Source organism: Microcaecilia unicolor, chromosome 6, assembly GCF_901765095.1.
Source record: "Microcaecilia unicolor chromosome 6, aMicUni1.1, whole genome shotgun sequence".
Taxonomy (NCBI): Eukaryota; Metazoa; Chordata; class Amphibia; order Gymnophiona; family Siphonopidae; genus Microcaecilia; species Microcaecilia unicolor.
In genome coordinates, this window is record NC_044036.1 from 195316525 (window position 1) to 195342225 (window position 25701).

Here is a 25701-nt window from a genome sequence, read left to right on the forward strand (position 1 = left end):
TACAGGTGGCGCAAGCACCCCCGGTACCGGAGGGGAAGTGTGCAACAGCTCTCCCAGAATCTCTGGGAGAACGGCCCGGAGACTCTCGTGCAGAGCGGCTGTGGAGAAAGACGAGGAAGCCGATGCAGGTGTCGATGTCAGAGTCTGTTCCGGCCGTGGAGGCTGTTCCGGGCTGTCCATAGTGGAGTGCATCGACACCTCCTGAACAGAGGGTGAGCGGTCCTCTCGGTGCCGATGCCTACTGGGTGCCGACTCCCTCGGCGACCCAGAGCTCTCGGTGCCGATACGGGAAGGGGACCGGTGTCGATGCTTCTTCGACTTCTTGGGACGAAGCATGTCACCGGAGCTTCCCGGCACAGACGAGGACGTAGAATCCAGCCGTCGCTTCCTCGTGGCCGAGGCCGAAGAAGGTCGGTCTCGGGGGGGGGGGGGGGGGGGGGGCTGTACCACAGGAGCCCTCAGGGTAGGGGGAGACCCACCCGAAGGCTCACCGCCACCAGCAGGGGAATGGACAGCCCTCACCTGCATTCCAGTCGAAGCACCACCGTCCGACGACATCAGCAGAAGTGGAGGTCCTGGTACCACCGACGCAGCCTTCCGATGACTCAGCCCCGATGCAGAGGGTCGATGCCTCGATGCACTCGATGCAGTCGCGGCCGAGGACGGAGGTCTAGACGCTGTCGACATCGATGCACTATATACTCCCGGTGCTGATGCCGACGAAGAGCCCGAGAACAAAACGTTCCACTGGGCCAATCTCGCTACCTGAGTCTGCTTTTGTAAAAGGGTGCACAGACTACAGGCCTGCGGGCGGTGCCCAGCCCCCAGACACTGAAGACACGACGCGTGCCTGTCAGTGAGCGAGATTACCCGGGCGCACTGGGTGCACTTCTTGAAGCCGCTGGGAGAGTTCGATGACATGGGCGGAAAAATCGCGCCGGCAAATTAAACCTCGTAATTGCGGCGGGCACCAAAAAGAGGGGGAGAAAAAATTCGACCCGAGGCCTGAAAAGGGCCTACCCCGAAGACGAAAGAAAACTTATCGGGCCAAAAACTGGAAATAGCGGAAAGGGAAAAAGACCGAAAAGGTCCTCTTCCGAAATCCTTTTTTTTTTTTTTTAACGAGAAAGTCAAAAAGAGACGCGCGAGGTCGACTTAAGGGGCGCGAACGGCGTAACACGACTGTACCGAGCGCGGACAAAAGAAGACTGGCCGACACGAGCCGGTTTCGGGCGGGAAGACGGCCGCACATGCGCGGTGCGCATGGGCGCGCGAGGACTAGTAAAGGCCTTTGCTAGTGAAGATTCCGATTGGAGGGGCTGCCGTGGACGTCACCCATCAGTGAGAACAAGCAGCCTGCTTGTCCTGGGAGAATGGGACATACACATGGGCAGTGCTTGGGTGGCTCATGTGTCCAAATTACATGTGTAACTTACAGAAAACTCTTAAGTTAGTAATTAGCACCTATGCCTGCCAGTGACCTGGCACTTAACGTTGTTTGTGCAGCTTTGCGCTTACACCTTTATTCTATAATGGCATCTATATGCAGATGCCATTATAGAGCTGCTACTCAGTGCGCCCCATTATAGTACCTATAGAACTACCCCCTATAGATGCTGCTTTCTAATACAATCCTCAGGCAGGTGGGATAGAAAATACTAATGCAAACACGAGCACCAAGAATCTTCAACTGTGGCCTAAGGCCAAGAGCTGCTTCTGATATGCTGCAGTTTGCATTGCAAGATCCATTAATATTAAGATTTTGTTACTCTGCCCATTTTAACATAGATCTAGCACATACTAGTGCTTGAGAAAAGTGAAGGCCTAAGAATGAGTGGTCTTGGAAAATTCTTACTATACACAGTTGGAAAAGTGGTAAACACACATCAACTGAGGGTTGAGGTCAAGAAGCTTTGGAAGAAAATCCTCAACAAATTCAATGGATTGCAGCCCTTCCACATTTTCCAACAGTCCTAATATTCAATGTTATAAAACTTAGTTTATTGGCATCCTCCGACACTCCATTAAGCTCCATAACCTGCTTCCAGTCCCATGCTAACTTGTGGAATTAACCTCCATTGTTGGCATACATGTTTCGAGTTGGGATGTCTGTTCTTTAAAGGAATTCATTTCTAAGTTGCCTCTTGGAGTTCTCCCTCCATCATGAGCCAAATCAAGGTGGGCTCCACCACAATTAGCTCCAGAGGATCTTCCGTTTCTTTGGCTGCCGCCATAAATGAATTGCCAACTACAATGGCATTCATAACCTTTCCCTCCTAGGCATGTGTCTGGAGACATCCTGGATACAAGAGGATACCGTTTCATTTTAAAGGCAGGCCTTACTTATAGAATTATTTTCTACCAGCACCAGGTGATGTTTTCCTTCCAGAATACTTTTCTTTCTGCTCGAAGGCAGCACAGGAGGCACCATAATGGAGCTACTCTACTATATCCCTGAAAGGCTCCTCTATATACTACTCTGTCTACCATGCACTAGGCACTCTCTAGACCAAGAATACAGATATTTAATTAAAAAAAAAAAAAGAGAGAGAAGATCGCACCAGCTAGTCAATCGTACATGCGACATTCTGCAAAAAAAGAAAACAGAACAGCACACACCTTGGTATGGGCCTACTGTTTGCATCCATTTTAATTAGAACAGGTATGGTCAAATTAACGTAAAATCTTTTAGGTATACCACTGTATTTCAGTTTGCTTGTCAAGCCTACCCAAATGTTCCAGACTAATCCTATGTACCCATCTACCCAACACATATCTAGGAAATAATGACATGACCTAGACTACATCTCCCACCAAACTTCCATTTGTTTATCCCATTTTCCCATTCCCCTCCCGCCTCCTCTACCCCTCCTCCAATGCTCACCTACCCTTGCTCATACTTCTACTACCTTCACCCTTGCCAATCTCTACCTACCTATATCTTTTATTTTTCTGTTATACTTATATTTTCTCTACCAATATCCCTATTACTATGTAAGCCACATTGAAGGTAAAATTATGTATAATCATACCTGATAATTTTCTTTCCATTAATCATAGCTGATCAATCCATAGACTGGTGGGTTGTGTCCATCTACCAGCAGGTGGAGATAGAGAGCAAACTTTTGCCTCCCTATATGTGGTCATGTGCTGCCGGAAACTCCTCAGTATGTCGATATCAAAGCTCCATCCGCAGGACTCAGCACTTAGAGAATTACACCCACGAAGGGACACTCTGCCCAGCTCACCACCGCCGAAACGGGGGAGGGGAATTAACCCAGCTCATCCCCACACAAGTGGGGGAGGGGAATCCGTCCAGCTCATCCCCGCGGAGCGGGGGAGGGACACCACACCCGCCGATGCGGGGGGATCTGGCTTATCCTGCAACCGCAACCGCGGGAGGAGCTGACTGACCCTAACACCGCCGAAGCGGGAGGGGTACAAAGCTGCCCTACAGCCGCACGAAGCGGGAGGGAGTGCCGGCAGAATTTATGTCTCAATCCAGCCCCGTAAAACGGAGGGGAGAGGAATGCAGCAGCTCACTGTAACACAAACTCGTCTCAACTCTTGAAGAATCCAAGTGAAAGAACTTGAACACGAAGTCTTTCTGAAATAACTGAAGACTAAACTTGAACCTGAAATGCAACCAGAATAAAAACAGAACAGATATCTGGGAGGGGCTATGGATTGATCAGCTATGATTAATGGAAAGAAAATTATCAGGTATGATTATACATAATTTTACCTTCCATATCATCAAGCTGATCAATCCATAGACTGGTGGGATGTACCGAAGCAGTACTCACCCAGGGCGGGACATTGAAATCCCTGACCTCAACACTGAAGCTCCAAACCGGGCCTCCGCCCGTGCAGCCACAGTCAAACGGTAATGCTTGGAGAATGTATGAGCCGAAGCCCAAGTTGCCGCCTTGCATATCTCTTCCAAGGAGACGGATCCGGCCTCTGCCATCGAGGCCGCCTGAGCTCTCGTGGAGTGAGCCTTCAGCTGGAGAGGCGGCACTTTCCCCGCGGCCACATAAGCCGCTGCAATGGCTTCCTTGACCCATCTTGCCACTGTAGGCTTAGCAGCCTGCAGACCCTTACGAGGACCTGCAAACAGGACAAACAGATGATCCGATTTCCGGAAATCATTGGTCACTACCAAGTATCTGAAGATGACTCGTCTCACATCCAGATATTTAAGAGCAGAGTACTCCTCTGGGTAGTCCTCCCTACGAAAGGAAGGGAGACAGAGCTGCTGATTCACATGGAAGCGAGAAACAATCTTGGGCAGGAAGGAAGGCACTGTGCGAATAGTCACTCCTGCCTCAGTGAACTGCAGAAAAGGCTCTCGACATGAGAGCGCCTGGAGCTCGGAAACTCTTCTGGCTGAAGTGATAGCCACCAAAAAGACTGCTTTCAACGTCAGGTCTTTCAGAGATGCCCTCGACAAGGGTTCAAAAGGCGGCTTCTGCAATGCTCTTAGCACCAGGTTGAGATTCCACGCAGGCACCACTGAGTGCAGAGGAGGGCGCAGGTGATTAACTCCCTTGAGAAAGCGCACCACATCTGGCTGCGAAGCCAGGGAAGCACCCTTCAGGCGGCCCCTGAAGCAAGCCAGAGCCGCTACCTGGACTTTAAGGGAACTGAGCGACAGGCCTTTCTCCAGACCTTCTTGCAGGAACGCCAACACTGAAGAAATTGGAGCAGTGAAGGGAGAAAGTGAGCCTGCTTCACACCATGCTGCAAAGATACGCCAAACCCTGGCGTAAGCAGTAGAAGTAGAGCGCTTCCTCGCTCTCAGCATAGTGGCGATGAGCTTGTCTGAGAAGCCCTTCTTCCTCAGACGCTGCCGCTCAATAGCCAGGCCGTAAGACCAAAGGGAGAGGGATCCTCCATCACCACGGGACCCTGATGTAACAGGCCCTGCTCCACTGACAGCCGCAGAGGATCGTCGACTGAGAGCCTGATCAAGTCCGCATACCAGGGACGTCTGGGCCAATCCGGACCCACCAGGATTACCCTGCCGGGATGCTTTGCCACCCGGTCTAGCACCCTGCCCAACATGGGCCAGGGCGGGAACACATAGAGGAGCTCTTGTGTCGGCCACTGTTGGAGAAGAGCATCTACTCCCAGGGATCGAGGGTCCCGTCCTCTGCTGAAAAAGCGCGGCACTTGGCAATTGGCCGATGACGCCATCAGATCTAGGCTCGGCTGGCCCCAGCGCTTCGTGATGTCCAAGAACGCCTGAGCAGATAGTTGCCACTCTCCGGGCTCCAAGGTATGGCGACTGAGAAAGTCCGCCTTGACATTCATGACTCCGGCAATGTGGGCCGCTGAAAGCTGCTCCAGGTTCGCTTCCGCCCACTGGCAAAGACTCATAGCCTCCTTGGCTAGAGGGGCGCTCTTGGTACCTCCCTGGCGGTTGATATAGGCCACAGCCGTGGCATTGTCCGACAGGACCCGTACAGGCTACAACACCAGTACCGGGATGAACTCCAATAACACCAACCAAATGGCTCTGAGTTCCAGGAGGTTGATAGACCACTTGCCTCTGCAGGAGACTAGAGCCCCTGCGCTGTCCTTCCCAAGCAGTGGGCTCCCCAGCCCATCAAAGAGGCGTCTGTCGTGACGACAATCCACTCCGGGGTCACCAGAGGCAATCCTGCAGACAACTTGTCTGTCTGCGTCCACCAGCTCAGCGCCTTGCGCACTGCTGGGTCCAAGGGAAGGCGCACAGCATAATCCTCCGACATCGGAGTCCAGCGCAGCAGCAGAGATAGCTGTAGTGGTCTCATATGAGCCCTGGCCCAGGGCACCACTTCCATCGTGGCCGTCATAGAGCCCAACAGCTGCACGTAGTCCCAAGCCCGAATAGGAGAGGCTACTAGGAACTAGTCCACCTGAGCCTGAAGCTTGACAATCCGATTGTCTGGCAGGAACACTCTGCCCACTTGGGTGTCGAATCGAACTCCCAGATACTCCAGGGACTGAGTCGGGCGCAGCTGGCTCTTCTTCCAGTTGATGATCCATCCCAGGGAGCTCACAAGAGCAACTACCCGGTCCATAGCTTTGCCGCACTCTGCATAAGAGGGGGCTCGGATCAACCAGTCGTCCAGATAAGGATGGACTTGTACTCCTTCCTTTAGCAGGAAGGCCGCTATGACCCCCATTACTTTGGAAAAGGTCCGCGGAGCAGTAGCCAACCCGAAAGGGAGGGCTCTGAACTGGAAGTGTCGTCTCAGGACTGTAAAACGCAGAAAGCGTTGGAGAGGAGGCCAGATGGGAATATGCAGGTACGCTTCCTTGATGTCCAAGGAAGCCAAGAACTCTCCTGCCTTCACTGCCGCTATAACAGAGCGGAGAGTCTCCATGCGAAAGTGCCTCACTTTCCAGGCCCGATTGACCCCTTTGAGGTCGAGGATAGGCCGGACAGAACCTCCTTTCTTTGGAACCACAAAGTAAATGGAGTAACGTCCCTTGCCAATCTGATTTTTTGGCACCGGAACGACCGCACCCAGGCGGATCAGGTTGTCCAAGGTCTGCTGCACTGCCACAGCTTGACCGGAGACTTGCAGGGAGAGAGTACAAACCCGTCTCTTAAGGGTTGGCAGAACTCTAGCTTGTAGCCGTCTCTGATGACTTCCAGCACCCACGCGTCTGAAGTTATAGTGGTCCACTCGCCCAGAAACGAGGACAGCCGTCCTCCAATCTGCACTGGGGCGTGGACCAAGGCCCCGTCATTGGGTACGAGACCCTGGGGGAGGACCGGAGGGAGCACCTCCGGGACGGCGGTCTCTGCGAAAGGAATGCTGCTTGGGGGAGAAATTCCTCTTGAAGGAAGAGGGGGCAGAGGAACCAGACTTGCCCGGGCGGTACCGACGGGCTTCCAGCAACCGTCCTCTGGAGGTACCGGGACGAGTACTAGCCCGAGCCCTGACCTCTGGTAATTTCTTGCCCTTAGACGTGCCGAGATCGGTCACGATTTTGTCCAGCTCGACCCCAAAGAGCAGCTTGCCTTTAAAAGGCAATCTAGCCAGGCGGGATTTAGAGGCGTGGTCAGCAGACCAATGTATCAGCCAAAGCCACCGCCGCGCAGAGACTGTCTGAGCCATGCCTTTAGCTGAGGCTCTCAAGACATCATACAGCAAGTCTGCCAAATAGGCTAAGCCCGATTCCAGGGCCGGCCAATCAGCCCTCAAGGAAAGATCCGAGGGGGAAGCCCGCTGCACCATAGTCAGGCACGCCCTGGCCACATAGGAGCCGCAAACTGAGGCCTGCAAACTTAAAGCAGCTGCCTCAAAGGACGACCTTAAGGCCGCCTCCAATCTTCTGTCTTGGGCGTCCTTTAGGGCCGTGCCACCTTCCACCGGCAACGCCGTTTTCTTAGTCACCGCAGTGATTAAAGAATCCACGGTAGGCCACAGATAGGCCTCACGTTCACTCACAGCCAAAGGATAGAGGCGGGACATAGCCCTAGCCACTTTAAGGCTCGTTTCCGGGACATCCCATTGAGCCGCAATTAAGGTGTGCATGGCATCATGCACGTGGAAGGATCTAGGCGGGCGCTTCGTCCCCAGCATAATGGCAGAGCCAACAGGGGCTGAGGGAGAGACGTCCTCCGGAGAGGAAATCTTCAAAGTGTCCATGGCCTGTAAAAACAGGTTGGGCAAATCCTCTGGGCTAAAAAGCCGCGCTGCAGAGGGGTCATCCGCTCCATCCGAGCGGGGATCTATCTCCTCCAAGGAATCCGCAAAGGACCGTTGGGAGACCTCAGACACGCTGCCCTCATCTACATCGGAGGAGACAAAGTCCTCCAAGGCCTGGAAATCAACCCGAGGGCGTTTACCTCTGGGAACCTCAACCTCTTTATCAGAAGAGGGAGCAGGGGCAGCGTTTTGCATGAGGAAAGCCTGATGCAGCAGCAAAACAAACTCGGGGGAGAAACCCCCCAGACTGTGCACTTCCGCAGCCTGGGCAACAGCCCTAGACGCACTCTCAACCGGCGCTCGCAATAGCGGGGGAGAGACATGCTGCGCATCCAAAATGGCGTCCGGTGCGAAACTCCGCGAAGGAGCCGCGCGGGAAGAACGGCGCTTAACTTTAGCCGCTTGTGCCGTCGCCCAAATTAAGGGCGTTCATGGCATTAATGTCTCCAACCTCAAGGGCGGCCCACGAAGAAGCCGTCCGAGCCGCGTGGCCGGCCAAGATGGCGGAGGCGAGGAGCGGGGGATGGGCGTTTATGGCGGGAAAAAACCGCCACGCCAGAGGAACGACCGGGACATTCATCGGTCACTAAACTGTCACCCATCAAGGGCGAATCAGGTTGTAAAACCCCCGCATCCCCTCTAGAAGCGCTCCAGCGATCCGGGGAGCGACCCTTTGCGCCCTCGCCCTCCGACGCCATATGCCACGAGGAGAAGAATCGGGGAACCCCCTGCCCGCTATAAAAAGGTAAAATTACCTGCTTGCCGCTCCGAGCTGTAATGAACTGGTGTCCCAGTGAGTAGCTGCAATGAACGTTTAAAGAAACGTCGAATTAAACGCCTTTAAAGACGTTTAATTTTTTTTTTTTTTTTTTAAACGGAGCCAGCGGGAGGGGGGAGAAAAGGAGGGACCTGGCACCACCAGGTTTGCACTTGCTCAAAAGAGCCCTCAACCCCAGGCCTCAACAAAACCTAAGGATTAGGCTTGGAGGCCTAGCCAGAGCTGCTGCTGTGTGTGACCACCACCTGCTGAGATAGAGAACATACTGAGGAGTTTCCGGCAGCACATGACCACATATAGGGAGGCAAAAGTTTGCTCTCTATCTCCACCTGCTGGTAGATGGACACAACCCACCAGTCTATGGATTGATCAGCTTGATGATATGGAACCTGCTTTGAGTGGGAAAGCACGGAGTACAAATGTAATAATAATAATGCTCTTCAAAAACTGATGTTGCAAATGTGGCATGCATCTTGTGGCCCTCTGCTGCTGGAAAGTGAAGCTGAAACCAAAGCCTAGAGACTGCAGTTTTTTTTGGAGCCCACTGTTGGATCTGCTGAGATAAAAAGTATGCAGATGAGCCTTCTAAGGCCTGGCATTCACTTACTATGCAAACATGATCTCTTGTTCTCCTATCAGACCTTCCAAGTCAGGCACATTAGCTCATAGGCCTTACATGCCTAACACTGGGAGACAAAAAGGCTTGAGTTTGGGACCATCTTTGGAGGGGACATGTTTGCACTTGCCCCAGTACCAGATCTAAGGCTGCTGCCAAGGATCCCAGGTATTGAAGATACGTCCAGACCTGGGGAGAAACAGATTCTTTACCTACAAGTATAAATGTGTGCACTCTATTCAAAGTCAAATATACTTCGCCTTGGTCTGTTCTTAAGCCTCAAGTATCAAAGATCTTAGCAGATTCTCTTGTTCCAGCAACCTATCTGAAAGAGACATACATAGTAGATGATGGCAGAGAAAGACCTGTACGGTCCATCCAATCTGCCCAACAAGATAAACTCATATGTGCTACTTTATGTGTACACCTGACCTTGATTTGTATCTGCCATTTTCAGGGCACAGACCGTAGAAGTCTGCCCAGCACTAGTCCCACCTCCCACCACCGGTGCTGCCACCCAATCTCCGCTAAGCTTCTGAGAATCCGTTCCTTCTGAACAGGATTCCTTTATGTTTATCCCACGCATTTTTTAATTCAGTTACCGTTTTCATCTCCACCACCTCCCGCGACAACCTGGAACATGAAACACCGGCTCAAGACAGCAAATAAGAAGCCTCTGAAGGCCACACCTGAAGAAAATACATAGATATAGGTTTCCAACAGACTTTGTATCAGTGACAAAGGTTAAGTTCCTCACATTTATTACTGTCCAAAAAATTTCCACCTGAAATTTAGTACTCAAAGTGCCTTGACCCCCTTGCGGTCATAAATGGGCTGAAACATATCAACCTTTTTGGGGGGTGGGGGGGGGGGGGGGGACACCATAAAGTATAAAGAATATTCACACTTCTAGTTAACAGTTTCCAGGAACAAAATAGTCTTTTTTTTTTTTTTTTTTTTAAATCTTCCACTCTTCCCCCAGGGTAATCTTTATGGCAAAGATCAAAAGTAAAAGGTTTGAAGAATGAGCTAAGGATAGCCCCTTTCTGTTCTTTTGGCAAGAAAGTTAGCACCCCACTACCAAGACCTACTAGAGACTCAAAATGATGTAGTCTTTGGCCAAACCAGAAAGAATAAATCTCTCATAACAAGAGCAAAGCATCAAAATGGCCTATCATCAACTTTAACACATACTCATTCTACACACTTCACACTGTATTTACATGATTCCAAAAGTCATAGTGCACTCAGGAGTTGCATATTGGGTTTAGTGATTCATTTCCTACTAAACCAAGGCATTTATACTTGCTTTAGCAAGTCACATAACCTTCTATTGCTTCAGATACAAACTCAGATTGTAAGCCCTCCAGGGACAGAAAAATGGCGACTGTATCTGAATGTACACCGCTTTTGATGCCTTCAGGAAGTATACAAGAAATTAAATACATTAAAAAAAAAAACCCCACAGTATAAATGACTCTAGCTGGAAATTCACCACTAAATCCAATATGTAATTTTTGCCATGTGCTTCATAGCACATCTAAAATCCCTAGATGTTTTGGGACTGCACCATAGCAAAAAGGCACACAAACTCACATTATCCTAAACAGACAAGAATAAGGCAGGTATTGCACTTCCAACTAAGCTCATTTCCCAACACTTGTCAATTGACTTTTTTTATTTTAATATTTTAAAAAATACCATCTCTCTCAGGTATCTTAATGTACTCAAAGAAAAAAAAAGAAAAAGAAAACCACAGCTAGAAGCAGACTGTAAAAATACCATTTGGTGGCAAAGTGCAGCTGCTGGGTTTAAGTTCAATATTATGACGTCTCAAAAATAAGTTACAACAAAAAGATGCCAATATAAGAAACCAAAAAACCCTAAACAAAAAGTTATGTCCAGATGCAGATGGCAAAGGTTATAAGTCAGTCCGTGCGCTGGCTGCCTTTGGTGCATATTTTGGCATGAGTTCATTGATTTTGCGGATATAGTCAGATTTCTCAACACAGCCCTTGCATGACTCGCCCCAGTCATCGAGAATCTTCTTCAGATCTTTCACACGCAGCTTCTTGAGGTCCACCGTGCTCAAGTCTATCTGCTTATCTGATAAAGAGGAGGAAGATCATGAGAACACAGTTAGAATATACAGTCCAGCAGAATAAGTGAACCTGTTTAATAGGCAAAGTGACATTTTTGTATCAAGACAATATGTTAAAGCATTATAGCCTTCTTATAATCCAAAGTACGTTAAACTTAAAACTTCTGGGTGAATGGATAAACACAGCCCTTCATAAATACATTTCCCCTGTCATTTCAGGGCTTTCTTCAAGATGCTGCCCTCTAATCTCTTGCTGGGCCTATTTCAGGAATGGCATATGTTCTGAAAGAGGACCCAGCTATTGTCCTTCCCATTCCCCTCTCCTGTGACAACTGCTGTTCTTTATTGCATTATTAAAATGTAATATAATCTGGGATAACAACTGAGTTGTAAGAAATGTGAAATTCTTATATTTTACTCATGAAGGCCCCAATCTTATAAAGCACAAGCAAATATTCAACAACATTTTTAGCACACTTTCTTCTATTCAAATGGCTTTTTTAAAAATAAAAATCCACCAGACACCTTTACACCCGATGTAACAAAACTGCACTATAACTTGTACATGCACATGTAGCATATTTATTTATTTATATTTTGCTCAAAACTTTTTCAGTAGTAGCTCAAGGTGAGTTACATTCAGGTACACTGGATATTTCTCTGTCCCAGAAGGGCTCACAATCTAAATTTTATCTGGGGGTGAGGGTGTTAAAACAGTATAGCGCTATAGAAATGATAAGTAGTAGTGGTAGTAAACTGTTTTGAAATAGAAAAAACTGGAGGCTCTTTGGTTCAGCCTGGGATCCTCTGTCCCTTCACACATACTAAAGACAACGACCACCTCCTCCTCCTTATCATCCTACCTTGTGGAATTCAGCTACTCAAGGACCTTGTACACCCCCTTTTTTTTCTATATGGCCCAGCAGAAGGGAAAGTGGCATGATCAATGTAAGGAGGGGGGAGAGGGAGCTGGTATCAGCTCCTTGAGTGGACCATGAGGGAGGGAGGAGGAAAGCAAGGTAATGTTGTCCTAAAACAAAGTAATGTACTAATGGGAAGGTACAAAGCAAGGCAAGGGTGCCATGAAGAGGAAGTGGGGGCAGGGATCTGGAATCAATAAACCCTTTGACTATAGATATGTAGTACAGTCTTCATTATCCGACCTTCCAGCATATCCGACAGACACCAATGCTCTCTTGCAGTCCAAAGTATGCAAACTGCTTTCACCAGGGCGGGTATGAGGACGGGGGAAAAATGTTCGCAAGACAACTGACTGGGTCAGATGGAACTCAGACACAACCTTTGGCAGGAACTTAGGATGTGTGCGGAGGACTACTCTGTTGTGATGAAACTTGATATAAGGTGCATGCACTACCAAGGCCTGAAGCTCACTGACCCTACGAGCTGAAGTAACAGCCACCAAGAAAACGACCATCCAGGTCAAGTACGTCAGATGGCAGGAATTCAGTGGCTCAAAAGGAGCTTTCATCAGCTGGGTAAGAGCGACGTTGAGATCCCATGACACTGGTGGAGGTTTCACAAAAGCAAACCTCTCATGAAGCGAGCAACTAAAGGCTGTCCAGAGATAGACTTACCCTCTACATGGCGATAAGCACTAATTGCACTATGGTGAACTCTTACAGAGTAGGTCTTGAGACCAGACTCTGACAAGAGTAGAAGGTATTCAAGCAGGGTCTGCGTAAGACAAGAAAGAGGATCTAGGGCCTTGCTGTCACACCAGACGGCAAACCTCCTCCATTTGAAAGAGTAACACCTGTTCGTGGAATCTTTTCTGGAAGCCAGCAAGGCACGGGAGACACCCTCTGAAAGACCCAAGGAGGCAAATTCTAAGCTCTCAACATCCAGGCCGTGAGAGCCAGAGACTGGAGGTTGGGATGTAGAAGCAACCCCTCATTCTGGGTGATGAGGGTTGGAAAACACTCCAATCTCCATGGTTCTTCGGAGAACAACTCCAGAAGAGGGAACCAAATCTGACGCGGCCAGAAAGGTGCAATCAGGATCATGGTTCTGCTGTCTTGCTTGAGTTTCAGCAAAGTCTTCCCTACTAGAGGTATGGGAGGATACACATACAGAAAAAGCCTGTCCCCCAATGTAGGAGAAAGGCATCTGACGCTAATCTGTCGTGGGCCTGAAGCCTAGAACAGAATTGAGGGACCTTGTGATTGATCTGAGTGGCAAAAAGATCCACTGAGGGGGTGCCCCACGCTCGGGAGATCTTGCGGACTACGCTCATGTTCAGTGACCACTCGTGAGGTTGCATTATCCTGCTCAACCTGTCAGCCAGACTGTTATTTATGCCTAAACTCTCTACTCAAACGGAAGAATAAATCAAATAAACTACCCAAGTCCTCAAATATAAATATTCCACCAAAAATACTTGGGATAAATTAAACTAACCATTCACACACATAACCACTAATATAATTAATTAAATTATTTAAATTGTGCTCAGTCCATATCCATTACACCCATAGCGTTCCCAAGGAGAACATGTGGTAGTGTTTAGATGGAACCATCATAGCACAACCTGTGTTCCACCTCCTCAAAGTGTATGCGCACACACCTACTGTTATATGTAATGCAACTTACAGTTAACGATGTTTCAAACTTTTAAGACACAGATCTCATTGAATCAGCTGTACAATGAAAACATGTACCCTTTAGTTCTTATTATACCACAAAGCAAGTAACTGTAATTATAATGTGAATCCCAGTTCTAAGTAACATTCACTTGTAAAGCACATACAATTAGTTATAACCACTAAATTTTACACATACCACAAATACATACTCAATGAACCTGAACATGTAAAAAGAAGAAATCACTTCCCTTAGGAACCCAGTGTGCTCGTGCAGGTGATTTAAAATCCCATCAAAGGTTCATTCATGCTCTTCAACACCATCTCAATTTTCCCTTTAACTCAAGCTGAGTTTCGAATATCTTCCTCAGAAAGGGAACTACAAACATAAATTTGCATTAATAATCTAAACAATATTTTCACCCTGTACTAGAATATAATTAAATATTTATACACATTCCAATTTCAGAACTTAAATTAAATTGAATTACTTACATAAACCTAATTCATTGTTACCATCAATGTCAGGTACTAGCCCTGAGCGGGTAAATGTCTGGAACACTCCTTGCTCTCCAAAACAAACAGCTGCCCAATAACTCACTCTGTTCAAATACCCTAAGGGGACCTTCCCATTGGTTCCCATGCAGCCAATGAAATCGAGAGAAAGAAAGTGACTCAAAGTAGCTGGAAACACCCAGATTTATTTAAAGGGGCCATCACACACAGGGAAACCTGACCCCACTTTTCATAACCATTCAACCTCTCTATTTAAACCACGAGGGTAAACAGTGTCCCACATATAAATAAATCGTTGTTCCTTTTTAATCAAAATATCACTCAAATTTCCTCCCCTCAGTAACTTAATTTGAAGGATCACTGTATATTTCAAATCAGTAATCTGATGATGAAACTCACTCCAATGCTCACACAGAGGAGCTTCCCTTTTAGAGGTACGAATATTACTAATGTGTTCCCCAATGCGTGTTTTAATCTTCCTCTTCGTGTGCCCTATATAACAAAGTCCACATGGACACCATATACAGTACACAACTCCAGCTGAGTTACAGTCAGTCCTGCTATGCATGAAAAAGTTGCGATGATTATTATTGGGTACACTAATTTTGTTACCCTCATGAACATGCTGACAGTATGTGCAGGATACTACCAAGGGTGTATGTACTTGAAGTACATGCCAATGTTTACATATTAGTTGTCGGATCGAACTGGACATATTCGAAAAAGGAAGTACACAAACCAGAGGGTATGAATTATCTTGATCCTTTGATTGCAATAGCCATTGACGTTCCGCATTGGAGGCCCTCTTGTAAGCCTTCCGGATAACTTTATCAGGATACCCGCGCTGATAAAAGCGCTGGCACATGGCTGCTGCTTGTATTTTATAATCTTTTTTATCCGTACATATGCGTTTTAATCGCAAAAGCTGGCCAGAAGGAATATTATCCTGTAAGTGTCTGGGATGAAAACTTGAGTAGTGGAGCACCATATTGCTATCAGTCTCTTTTCTTGGTAGATCGCCCTTGTTTTGCTTATAAGAGAGGGCGTAATTTGAGTGAGATGTTATCAGGTCGGAGTCCGGATCGGCATGAACAACCGGGACATTTTAAATGTGGATCCTGCACATACTGTCAGCATGTTCATGAGGGTAACAAAATTAGTGTACCCAATAATAATCATCGCAACTTTTTCATGCATAGCAGGACTGACTAACTCAGCTGGAGTTGTGTACTGTATATGGTGTCCATGTGGACTTTGTTATATAGGGCACACGAAGAGGAAGATTAAAACACGCATTGGGGAACACATTAGTAATATTCGTACCTCTAAAAGGGAAGCTCCTCTGTGTGAGCATTGGAGTGAGTTTCATCATCAGATTACTGATTTGAAATATACAGTGATCCTTCAAATTAAGTTACTGAGGGGAGGAAATTTGAGTGATATTTTGATTAAAAAGGAACAACGATTTATTTATATGTGGGACACTGTTTACCCTCGTGGTTTAAATAGAGAGGTTGAATGGTTATGAAAAGTGGGGTCAGGTTTCCCTGTGTGTGATGGCCCCTTTAAATAAATCTGGGTGTTTCCAGCTACTTTGAGTCACTTTCTTTCTCTCGATTTCATTGGCTGCATGGGAACCAATGGGAAGGTCCCCTTAGGGTATTTGAACAGAGTGAGTTATCGGGCAGCCGTTTGTTTTGGAGAGCAAGGAGTGTTCCAGACATTTACCCGCTCAGGGCTAGTACCTGACATTGATGGTAACAATGAATTAGGTTTATGTAAGTAATTCAATTTAATTTAAGTTCTGAAATTGGAATGTGTATAAATATTTAATTATATTCTAGTACAGGGTGAAAATATTGTTTAGATTATTAATGCAAATTTATGTTTGTAGTTCCCTTTCTGAGGAAGATATTCGAAACTCAGCTTGAGTTAAAGGGAAAATTGAGATGGTGTTGAAGAGCATGAATGAACCTTTGATGGGATTTTAAATCACCTGCACGAGCACACTGGGTTCCTAAGGGAAGTGATTTCTTCTTTTTACATGTTCAGGTTCATTGAGTATGTATTTGTGGTATGTGTAAAATTTAGTGGTTATAACTAATTGTATGTGCTTTACAAGTGAATGTTACTTAGAACTGGGATTCACATTATAATTACAGTTACTTGCTTTGTGGTATAATAAGAACTAAAGGGTACATGTTTTCATTGTACAGCTGACTCAATGAGATCTGGGTCTTAAAAGTTTGAAACATCGTTAACTGTAAGTTGCATTACATATAACAGTAGGTGTGTGCGCATACACTTTGAGGAGGTGGAACACAGGTTGTGCTATGATGGTTCCATCTAAACAATACCACATGTTCTCCTTGGGAACGCTATGGGTGTAATGGATATGGACTGAGCACAATTTAAATAATTTAATTAATTATATTAGTGGTTATGTGTGTGAATGGTTAGTGTTATTTATGCCTGCCAGATAAATGGCTTGGAGAAACATGCCGTCACAGCGAGCCCAAAGCCACATTTGGACGGCTTCCTGACACAGAGGGCGAGATCCGGGTACCCCCCCCCCCCCCCCCCCCCCCCCCCCGCTTGTTGGTGTAAAACATAGCAACCTGATTGTCTGTCTGAATTAAGATTACTCTGTTGGACAGCTGATCTCTAAAAGCCTATAGAGCGTTCCAGATCGGTCTTAATTCCAGAAGGTTGATCTGCAGACCTTTTCCCTGAAAGGACCAGGCTCCCTGAGTGTGGAGCCCATCTACATGAGCTCCCCACCCCAGGAGAGATGCATCTGTCGTCAGCACTTTTCGTGGCTGATTGGAATGGTCGCCCCATGATCAAATTGGATCAAATCGTCCACCACTGAAGAGAATTCCGAATGTCGGTGGACAGTTGGATTACATCCTCTAGATCCCCCGCAGCTTGAAAACACTGGGAAGCTAAGGTCCATTGAGCTGATCTTATATGTAGATGTGCCATGGGCGTTACATGAATTGTGGAGGCCATGTGCCTCAGAAGTCTCAACATCTGCCGAGCTGTGACCTGCTGAGACGCTCGAACCATGGACACCAGGGACAAAAGGTTGTCCGCCCTTGTCTCAGGGAGATAAGCTCGAGCTGTCGGTGTTCAGCAGGGCTCCAATGAATTCCAACTTTTGGACTGGGGTGAGATGGGACTTGGGATAATTTATGGACAAACCCCAATAGCTCCAGCACCTGAATAGTCATTCGCTCTTCACCAGCCAATCGTCAAGATAAGGAAACAAGATAAGGAAACACATGCACTCCCAGCCTGCATAGCGATGGTGCGAGTACAGCTAGGCATTTTGTAAACACTCTGTGCGCAGACGCCAGGCCAAAAGGCAGTACACAGTACTGAAAGTGCTGTGTTCCCAGCCGAAATCGAAGATCTTTTCTCCGACAAGAAATTTGTTCAGGGACCTTAGGTCTAGGATGGGACGCACCCCCCTTTTCTTTTGCACAAGGTACCTGGAATAGAATCCCAGCCCTTCTTCCCCTTGGTGGAACGGGTTCGACTGCTTGGGTCTGTAGAAGGGTGGAGAGTTCCTCTGCAAGTATCTGCTTGTACTGGGAGCTGTAGGACTGAGCTCCCGGTGGGCAATTTGGAGGCCTGGATTCCAGATTGAGGGTGTATCCAAACCGGACAATTTGAAGAACCCACCAGTCAGAGGTTATAAGAGGCCACCTTTGGTGAAAAACCATTAACCTCCCACCAACCGGCAAGTCATCCGGTATGGACATGTTGACGAGAACAAGTGCGCTGGGACTGAGCCTGGGCAGGCTACTGAGAAGCAGGAGTGTACCTACGCCTAGCACAGGAATAGGGAGCACTCCTCTTCCCTCCAAAAAATTTCCTAGATGAGGAGGTAGTAGCAGAAGACACCCGGCGGGAGAGAGAATCCATAGCATCATTGTGCTTCTTGAGCTGGTCAACTAGATCCTCTACTTTCTCACCAAAAAGGTTATTCCCCCCCCCCCCCCCCCCCCGGCAAGGAACATCAGTCATCTGCTGCTGGACCGAATGATCCAGGTCAGAAACATGCAGCCATGAGAGTCTGTGCATCACTATACCTTGGGCAGCGATCCTGGATGCTACATCAAAAGTGTCGAACGTACCCCTGGCCAGGAATTTGACACATCTTCTGCTACCTTACCACCTGGCGAAAAGGTTCGGCCTGCTCCGGAGGGAGTGCATCAACCAAGCTGGACAGTTGCCTCACCGAGTGAAGATTGAATTTTGGCGGCGAGCATAGCGGCCTGATACGTTTTCCTCCCAAAAGAATCAAGAGTCCTAGCTTCTCTGCCTGGGGGCGCTGAGGCATACTCCCTAGTACTCTTGGCTCTCTTGAGGCGGAGTCCACCACCATGGAATTGTGGGGTAACTGAGACCTCATCAATCCAGGTTCACCGTGGATCCGATACTGGGATTCAGTTTTTTTTGGAGATCACGGGGCCAGACAGAGGGAACGACCAGTTCTGCATAAGGACTTCCTTTTGTAACTTATGTAGAGGAGCCATCACAGCCTCTCTAGGTGGAGAAGGATAATCCAGGACCTCAAGCATCTCAACCCTGGGCTCATCCTCAACTTCCATAGGGAAAGGAATAGCCGTAGCCATTTCCTGGACAAAAGATGTAAAGGACAGACTCTCCAGTGGAGATAGTCTCCTTTCTGGTGGAGGGGAAGGTTCAGAGGGAACCCCAAAGGACTCGTCGGAAAAAAAGTACCTGGGGTCTTCTTCTGACTCCCACAAACGCTCTTTTTTTTTTTTTTAATTTTTATTAGATTTTTAAATAGTTTAACAGAATATACCTGTCAAATGAAATACAGCCTTCAAATTCAGATGAAGATTTCATATTATATCAAAAATATGAGAAAAGAAAGAAAAAGAACTTTCTTCAGTATAATCATTCAAAACAATATGTATGTATGGCTTTCTTAGACCACAATCTAGTGGGAGGCGATATGAATTAGAGAAGATTATAAAAGCAAAATTTATACAAAAGCGTCGTATTCCCATTTTCTTTACAATTATTATTTAAGTTTTTGAAATATAGAAAAGATTTCAGTTGTTTAGGTAAATAAAACATATTTCAACTGCTCCAACCTTATTACACATTTGCATGGATAGGGCAAGAAAAAAGGATCCCCCTAAGTCCATTGTCCTCTTTTTCAAAGACAAAAATGCTTTCTTTTTCTGTTGTGTTATTTTCGCAACGTCCAGGTAAATCCATATTTTCTCGCCTCCGAAACAAAAGTTCATATTCTTGAAGTCTCATGATTGAATTTAAGTCTTGTTCAAAGAAAAGAGAAACAATCAATGTGGCCCTTTCTGTTACATTATCCAAAGATTGTTCCAACATTGCAGAAATATTATTCAGATCAATGTTCTCATTTTTTGCTCCTGTTTCTTTTCCATCTGCTCCTTTACGGTTATTAGGAATATAAAAAATCTTTTTAATTGGGGGAATCGCTTCATGTGCAATTTTTAACAAACGCTCCTCTTCAGTATCGGATAAGACCTCCCTCAGGGCACTCCGAGACTGAGCCTGCCTCAACGCCAAGGAACGATGTCCTCGATGGCGATGTTGAAGAAGTCGACGCCCGCCTAGACTGTGGTGAAGCTTCCTCCACAGACGTCGAAGGGGAGTCAACCTGGGTGGCAGCTGACGTCGATGCCGCAGGCGGCACCAAGGCCGGGGACCTCTCCGCAGGGGAAGGGCCAGACGCTGCTGCAGCCGGCGGCATAGAAGGCGCAAGCACCCCGACACCGAAGCAGACTGGCACAGCAATCCCTGCAGAAGCTCTGGAAGCAGGGCCCGGATGCGTTCGTCGAGAGCCGCCATCGGAAAAGGCTACGGGGTTGGTGGAGCAGCCGGTGGTAGAATCTGTCGAGGCTCGGAAGGAGATATCGGGCTGCCATGAGGCACCTCCTGTATAGAGGGGGAGTGGTCCTCGATGCCAACGCTTCGCAGGTGCCGACTCTCTCGACGCCCCGGAGCTCCCAACAATGTGTCTTAGGAGAACGATGACGATGCTTCTTAGTCTTCGCTCGACACCCATCATCGAGACTCCTCGGTACCGATGAGGACGTGGAATCCTCACATCTCCTCGGGGCCAGGTCTGACGAGGGTTGATCCCGGGGAGCCTGCATAACAGGAGGCCTCGAGGCAGGTGGAGACCCACTTGACACCTCACCGCTTCCAGCATGTGGTGGTCTTGGGGCAGCCATTACCTCTCCTTCTGACGTTGATGCTCCTCTCGATGTCGACTCCGACGACCTCGGTACCAATGTCGTTGTCGACGTCGAGGGACAGAACAGAGCCCCAAAAAGCTTTTCTCGCTGGGCTTCTCGAGACGCTTGAGTCTGTGTCTTCATATGAAGACACAGACTACAAGCGGCTGGACGATGGTCAGGCCCAAGGCACTGAATACACCAGGCGTGGGTATCGGTACCTGAGATGGTCTGGTTGCACCGAGTACAATGTTTGAAGCCGCTGGGTGTCCTCGATGACATGGAAGGAAAATAGGCTTCGGCGAAATCAAACAACGCGATTGTGTCAAAAAAGTGAAGGACACAAAAATGGGAAAACCCGACTGCACAGCCTAAAGGCCGGCCGCGTTGAAAAGAAAGTAAACTATAAAATAGGCCAAAAAACACTAAAGGAAACTATGGAATAAAAAAATTTAAAGAAATAGAAAAAATAAAGAAAAAAGTCGTCAGACTCTTGTTCCTGGATCAAAAAAAAAAAATTAAAAAAAAAGAGGAGACACGAAAAAAAAACCCTGTCACCTCGTCTGGACAAAAAAGAACTGAGGAGGCATGCTTGCGACAGGCAGGAAGTCGTCCGCACTCGCGTGCCAGAAGACTCTGGCAAAGTTTTATATTTTTGCTGGAAAATTTTTGCTGCTTCCTGGGCCAACGCGGACGTCGACCCACTTGTGAGAACAAGCAGCCTGCTTGTCCTCGGAGAATGTATTTTACATACAGACAACCTGTGCCTGTTCTTTATGCATTAAGTATGTTTTTCATATTTTGTGATAAGGCTTTAAATTTTTTTCTTGTGGATCTAAAGTACTGGTATTACTGCTACTAATCATTTTCTACAGTATGTAGAACTGTACACATTATATACAGGTACTTTCCCTGTCCCTAGGGAGTTCACAGTCTACGTTTTTTTTTGTATCTGGGGCAATGAAGGGTTTAAGGAGCTGCAATGGGAATATAACCTAGGTTGCCAGGATCAAAGCCCGCTGCACTAACCATTAGGCTACTCCTCCAACTTTACATACCAGACAAAGATATATGGCAAATTTATCATTTTTATATCTCTATTATACACTAAGTTTTTATTTTGAAGCTAGAGTCAGTTGGTAAAAGCTTGGGGGGGGGGGAGGAGAGGAGAGCAGAAAGCTGAAAGTACACCATGGGGGTGGGAAAGAGGCAGAGAAAGCAGAGTGGGGATGGAAGAGATGGCAAAGAAAAATCAGTGTGCCACTGGTGTGGGGGGAGATCAAGTATGAGGGTGTACTATAAGGACAATGGGGGAGAGATACAGTGCCAGCTAGGAAGGATGAGGAGAAAGAATGAGAGGTGGGGGTGTATTACATGCAGAAGAGACTGGGGACAGACAGTATTAGGAGTCTTGCTGGGAGTTAGAGGGAGAGAGAACTGTGAGATGGAACTGGGGAGGCCGTTGGGCAAGGGAACTACAAACAATGCAGAATTTTAAAAGATTGTGTGCAAATTACCCCAGGAGTAAAACCTGCTCTGCATCCACAAAATCCATATCTCTCCCCCCAAGTGACTATACCCCCCCCCCCCCCAAAAAAAAAAAATGTATACACACACAAATATCTCGATTCTAATGTCATATGACAACATAACTGTTAGCCATCAGGCACAGTCAAATACAAAACCCAAAATAAAATTCTAACTCTAAACACATGTAGCAAACATACTAAACAGCAGCACCGATTCCTACGATTCAAACGAGAACCCTACCTATGAATAGGCAGCACTACAATTATGACAGTGCCCTAGAACACCAGTACATCTACTACTGGGACTGCTACAGATCGTTACACAAACCACACCACAGTCAGATCCTTACCAAATACAGAACAAGGGATCACAAATTAGAAACTGAAATACAAAAACAAAACCTTGAACAACAAGTCAAACTTGGCTTGTACCACAACATGGGAGAAAAAACCCCCAGAAATGCATTCTCTCTTGTATTGAACAATACACACAGATATCTGTAATACATATTTCCCCAAAGCTAATGTATTCAACAAATTAAAAAGAAAACACTTCCTCGCGCTTTTCAGCCTCCATCTACGTTTCATCTGCCTATCAACTTTTCAGCTCTCTCATTTCTCCTATCTCACTCCTTCTCTAGCCTATTCCCTTCTCTCACCCATCATCAGTACACTTCTACCCTATGACTCACCATTTTTCTCTCTCATTTCCTTAACCCTCCTCTTGCTAGGCATGGTTGAATAATGTGGGAGAAGTCATCCCCCCTCTCTTCCCACTCACACTTGTAGTCCAGCATCTTCCTGTCCCTGTCCCCTTTTCCACCTCTATGGTTCAACTCTCCTCTCCCTTCCACCCTTATATTCCATCAACTCTGTCTCCCCCCACCAGCTCCATGCCCAGCAGCTCCATGTCCCCTTCGTTACGGTCCAGTAGCTCTCTGCCCCCTCCCCCCTCCCAAACAAAAAAGTGCATCAATCTCAGCTGGGAAGGAAGAGAAACAGCAGTAGACAGTCTAGCACAAGAGATATGGCTACTACCCTGTTTCCCCGAAAATAAGACAGTGTCATATTAATTTTTGCTCCCAAAGATGCACTAGGTCATATTTTCAGGGGATGTCTTATATTAATTTTTGCTCCCAAAGATGCGCTAGGTTATATTGTCAGGGGATATCTTATTTTTCCATGAAGAAGAATTCACATTTATTGTTGAACAAAAAAAATGAACATTATATACTGTACAGTAGTTGTCATCACAAACCAGCATAACCAGACAAACTGTGAATCCTATGAAGAATTTCTTGTTACTACCATTATTTCCATGTACAACAATCTATGGTACATTTACCGATCCCGATATTTATGAACACAAAGATTTATTCAGTGACAGTCATGTCATCATCTTCTGGAACATCATCATAACACTCCAAACCCTGAATTTCCTGGTGAATTTCTTGTGACTCCATTTCTTTCAGAATCATTGGCCCAAATCTCTCATGTCTAGCAATAGCACTGTCCTTAAATGAGTACTTCTTGTCAAGGTAGCCTGCTCATAGTGCATTTGCAATGCAACTGTCAGTTATTTTCTCCCAAGTCACAACCTCTTGCAGTTTAGGCTTCACAAAGTTCCCACGCTGATTTCTCTCCATTCTATTTTCAATGTAGTCATTAATTTCCATGCGCAAATTGTCCTTGAATGGCTTGTTTATTGCAATATCAAGAGTCTGGAGATAGGCCGTCATTCCTGCGGGAATCATTATTTGATCTATTTTTCTTTCGTGAAGAAATTTCTTCATGTCTTTAGCGCAGTGTGTGCTGGCTGAATCCCAGACTAGCAGACCTCTTTGGCTCTCTTGCATAGCAAGTGGCAGCATTAAATCAACCCACTTCCTTATAACTGCTTGTGTGGCCCAGGCTTTTTCAGTTTCAAGAATAAAAATGCCTGAAACACGTTCAATCTTATCCTTCTTGCCCTTAGAAATTATTAAAAGGTGGGACTTTAGTGCCATCCAGACGAATTGCCAAAATACAGGTAACACGTGCACTTTTGTAAGCAGTGGCGGGAATGTACACTGAGGAGGCACTCCGCTGTTCAATTGTTGTTTGAGATGCTTGGCCCATAAACACTGCAGTTTCATCCATAGCAATCATGTTGGAAAGATTGTATTTAGAGAAGTCAGCGTCATCAATAAAGGACTTGAATGCAAATGCACGTTTAGTAATTTCAGCATCTTCCAGCCTAAATAGTGTTATGGATCTTCTTAAAGACAGTTCACTTCGCTGAAGGAAAACTATCCAGCCAGTGTTGTGATGCTTTGAATTCTTCGGGGGCTATTTCGAACTGTGGTGCCATTGCAAGGGCAAATTCTTGAATCTGAGCCCTATTCACAACCAAAGCCTTTGCTCTCCTGTCAACAACCCATTCACAGATCAGGTCTTCCAGCTCGGAAAATAATAGTTGCCAACTTGATCCACACTTGCGCTTTTTAGCATTTCCGTTGTCCACTTGTTGACTGAGGTTACCGTAATCTGCTCGCCATTTTTGGACCAATCGGATACTCAACATCTTCTCTTTGCAGAAAGCAGTAAGATTTTTACCCCAAGAGTCTTCCACGATTCCTTTCTTGTACTCGACGGAATAGCTCTTTCTTTTTGTGCTCATGTCTAGGTAGGGGTAAAAATATACCAGCACTGTATATTTCTTGTACTTTAGACTCTTCAGCAGAAAAGCAGACACCCCCTAAAGAATCAAAGTGACACACTGGTTGCCTGACTCACACACAGGGCCACAAAACACAAGGGCTGTAAAGTACCTGGCTCCCACACACTGTCTGGAGACTGTAACAATATCCCACAGCAGTTCCTGGACCACTTGTACAGCAGGGACAGTAATGCAGCTTCCGGCCACCAGGGGGAGCTCATCACAGCAGACTCGCACAGCAGGGACAGCGTACGGTATGGCGGCAGGCGACGGGATAATGGCAGACTATGTGCAGTTCTACATCTGGCGGTAGGGGACAACGGGGATGGCGGCAGGCGACTGTCTTCATGTCCTGCATGCAGCTGCTCTGCAACGGACAGTGAAGGTAGGAGACAACGGCGGTGGGCTAAAAAGAATCACAGCTGCATGCTCTGGTGTTCTGTTCAGCGGGCATGCTTCCAAACAAAAACTTTGCTAGGTCTTACTCGGGGGAGGCCTTATATATTTGGCAATTCAGCAAAACCTCTACTAGGTCTTATTTTCAGGGAAACACGGTACTACTAATTTCTATAGCGCTGCTAGATGTATACAGCGCTACACTTAACATGAAAAGACAGTCTCTGCTCGACAGAGCTTACAATCTAATCAGGACAGATGAGGGAAATACTTAAGGTGGGAATGAAAACAAACATGGATACTGAACAATACAGGTTAGGAGTTAAAAGCAGCCTCAAGAAGGCGGGCTTTTAGCCTAGATTTGAAGACAGCCAGAGATGGAGCCTGATGTACTAGCTTAGGAAGTGTATTCCATGCTTATGGTGAAACAAGATAAAAGGAGTCTAGAGTTGGCAGTGGAGAAGGGTGCAGATAAGAGAGATTTACCCAATGAACAGA

The 25701-nt window shown here is 46.8% G+C and overlaps 1 protein-coding gene across 1 annotated transcript in view; it reads right to left on the bottom strand.

Moving 5' to 3' along the window:
* Positions 1 to 9967: 9967 nt before the first annotated feature.
* MANF (mesencephalic astrocyte derived neurotrophic factor) overlaps positions 9968 to 25701 on the bottom strand; it is an 86043-nt gene continuing 70309 nt past the window's right edge. The window contains exon 4 of the mRNA XM_030207295.1: positions 9968 to 11209. Coding sequence (XP_030063155.1) covers positions 11025 to 11209 — 185 coding nt within the window. The 3' untranslated portion in view covers positions 9968 to 11024. The remainder of the gene's footprint in view (positions 11210 to 25701) is intronic.